This window comes from Phytophthora infestans, genomic scaffold (genome assembly GCF_000142945.1).
Source record: "Phytophthora infestans T30-4 supercont1.197 genomic scaffold, whole genome shotgun sequence".
In the NCBI taxonomy this organism is placed as follows: Eukaryota; Oomycota; class Peronosporomycetes; order Peronosporales; family Peronosporaceae; genus Phytophthora; species Phytophthora infestans.
Window position 1 is genome coordinate 139,123 of NW_003303562.1, and position 2,176 is coordinate 141,298.

Consider the following 2,176-nt stretch of genomic DNA (forward strand, 5'->3'; position numbering starts at 1 on the left):
GGCGGTTAGAATGGGTCTCGGATTCTAGTTAGGAGCTAGTTAGCGGCGTCACATGCCTTTCGCACCATAACCGAAACAACGAATACCATGAACCCTGAGGAGCCACCATCGATCGGCTTAGACACGATGCACGACGCGAGGTGTCGTGTCTTCTGGAACGTAGTCGCGCATAGTCATCGTGCCTTGCCGAAGGGCGAAGAAGTCTGCCCGAATTCGGGATTCATCTTGCGGCGGCTCGAACGCGAGCCGAAGGTCACTCTGGAGGGTATCCAGAGTGGGGAAGACGTTGGGATCGACAACCAACTTGCCGAGAGCCCATTCCTTGGCTTTCCCAGACAGCCGCGAGAGGAGGAAATGGACCTTCGCGGAAGGCGCCTCGATCAACCTCGAGGCGATGGCGATGTCGATCTCTCGAAACCAGCGATTCAGCGGAAGTCGATCTCCTCCGGCACCGGAGTAGGTGGACGTCTCTAGCTTCACGACGTCATTCGTGGAGATACGCGAGGGAGTTGACACTCGCCGATTCGCATCGGCGAGCTCGCGCTCCATGAATTCTTGTGCCGCAACGCGCTGCTCGTCGGGCGTCGCTGAGCGCAGCAGCGACGTGACGACGGCTTCTCCGGACACCGCCGCAAGGCGGTGGAGAGCTTCCCACTCGATCCGAGTGAGATGGAGAAAGGCAGCGTGGTCGAGGTCTTGGCTCATGTCGAACTTGGTCGTTGGAAGGACTACTAAGTGCTACCAGGTGTAACGGGCCAGGTATTTACTCCGTTACTTGCTTACACTATAGTGTTGAGGAAGCTCGCAATAGGACGACTGAGTCTTAGGTTTAAGGAAAAATCAACTCTGACTTTATTTTAGGACCAAGGCCACAGCCCTGGCCACTCAAATACACGTCATAGTCCAATTGGCTAATAATGGGTCTGGCTCCCCATATATCAGCCAATGGCATGACAGCATTTCAGCACACGCTAGTCGTGTGCTGATGCACCTACTTCTGTAAAGAAATCTACCTACTTCTGTAATGGAGGGGCCCATTACACGCACCGTCACATGTGCGAGTTCGTGGGTCTGGATCTGGAGATGACTATTAAGGAGCACTACCACGAGGTCCTGGAGGTGTTCTCGGACCTGTACATCTACATTTTCGATGGCTTGAAGGAACGTTACGCCAACGAATTGGATACTATCAACAATCAGTACCCGTTCGAGCCGCTCAAGTACATTAAGCCGTCGCTTATCATCAACTTCTAGGAAGGTGTCAAGATGCTGACGGAGGCTGGCGCTGACCACGTGCCTGAAGACGATCTGAGCACAGAGCACGAGAAGTGGCTGGGTCGTCTCGTCAAGGAGAAATACGACACTGACTTCTACATCCTCGACAAGTTCCCGCTGGCGTGCGTCCTTTCTACACGATGCCAGACCCGACGGACAAGCGTTGGAGCCACTCGAACGACATGATGATCCGAGGCGAGGAGATGGTCTCGGGTGCGCAGCGTGTGCACATTCCAAAGCTGCAGATGGAGCGTATGGACATACTGGGTGTGCTTCAGGAGTCGATGCGCAACTACATCTACTCGTTCCGTCTTGGCGCTCTGCCCCACGGTGGCGGTGGTATTGGTCTGGAGCGTGTGGTCATGTTGTACTTGGGTCTGGGCAACATCAGTAAGTCCTCCATGTTTTCGCGTGACCCCAAGAGGTTGCTCCCGTAAGCGTCTCGTCGCTAGAATGGCGTCGTATTGTTTGTAGCGGGCTCTCATTGAATAAGGATAATGCAAAAACCAAGTACTGTCAGCGATGATATCCTTAGGTCTTTGTCGCTCGATTAGCAAGGTTAACATTACATGTAGCACGTTGCGCACACATTACTCTGTTGTCGATTACACATGCTCTACGTAGCTGGAATGCCTCAGTATTTACTCATACTGTCGAACTATAGGCGGGTACAGGTTCTGGATCGTCATTGCGGCTCACGACACAACCTACATGATCACACAACCATAGTGCATGTACATGTAATTCTGTGCTGCAAAAAATTGTGTGAAACTTAGCAGACTTGCTGAGTGGGCACGGATCATCTTCGTATTTGACGTCATACAAGCATTACCTAGCCTGTTTTAAATGGTCCAGCTTCCTATAGCTCTGTAGTGACGACTACAATCATAGAAATACCTCC

The 2,176-nt window shown here is 52.4% G+C and overlaps 1 protein-coding gene across 1 annotated transcript; it reads left to right on the forward strand.

The window, feature by feature from the left end:
* Positions 1-1,053: 1,053 nt before the first annotated feature.
* On the forward strand, positions 1,054-1,712 carry PITG_20824 (aspartyl-tRNA synthetase, putative; the record flags this gene model as incomplete). Its single annotated transcript, XM_002895325.1, has 3 exons — positions 1,054-1,232; positions 1,304-1,344; positions 1,387-1,712. The coding sequence occupies 3 exons, from the start codon at positions 1,054-1,056 to the stop codon at positions 1,710-1,712; spliced, it is 546 nt and encodes a 181-aa protein (XP_002895371.1).
* Between the last annotated feature and the right edge of the window lie 464 nt (positions 1,713-2,176).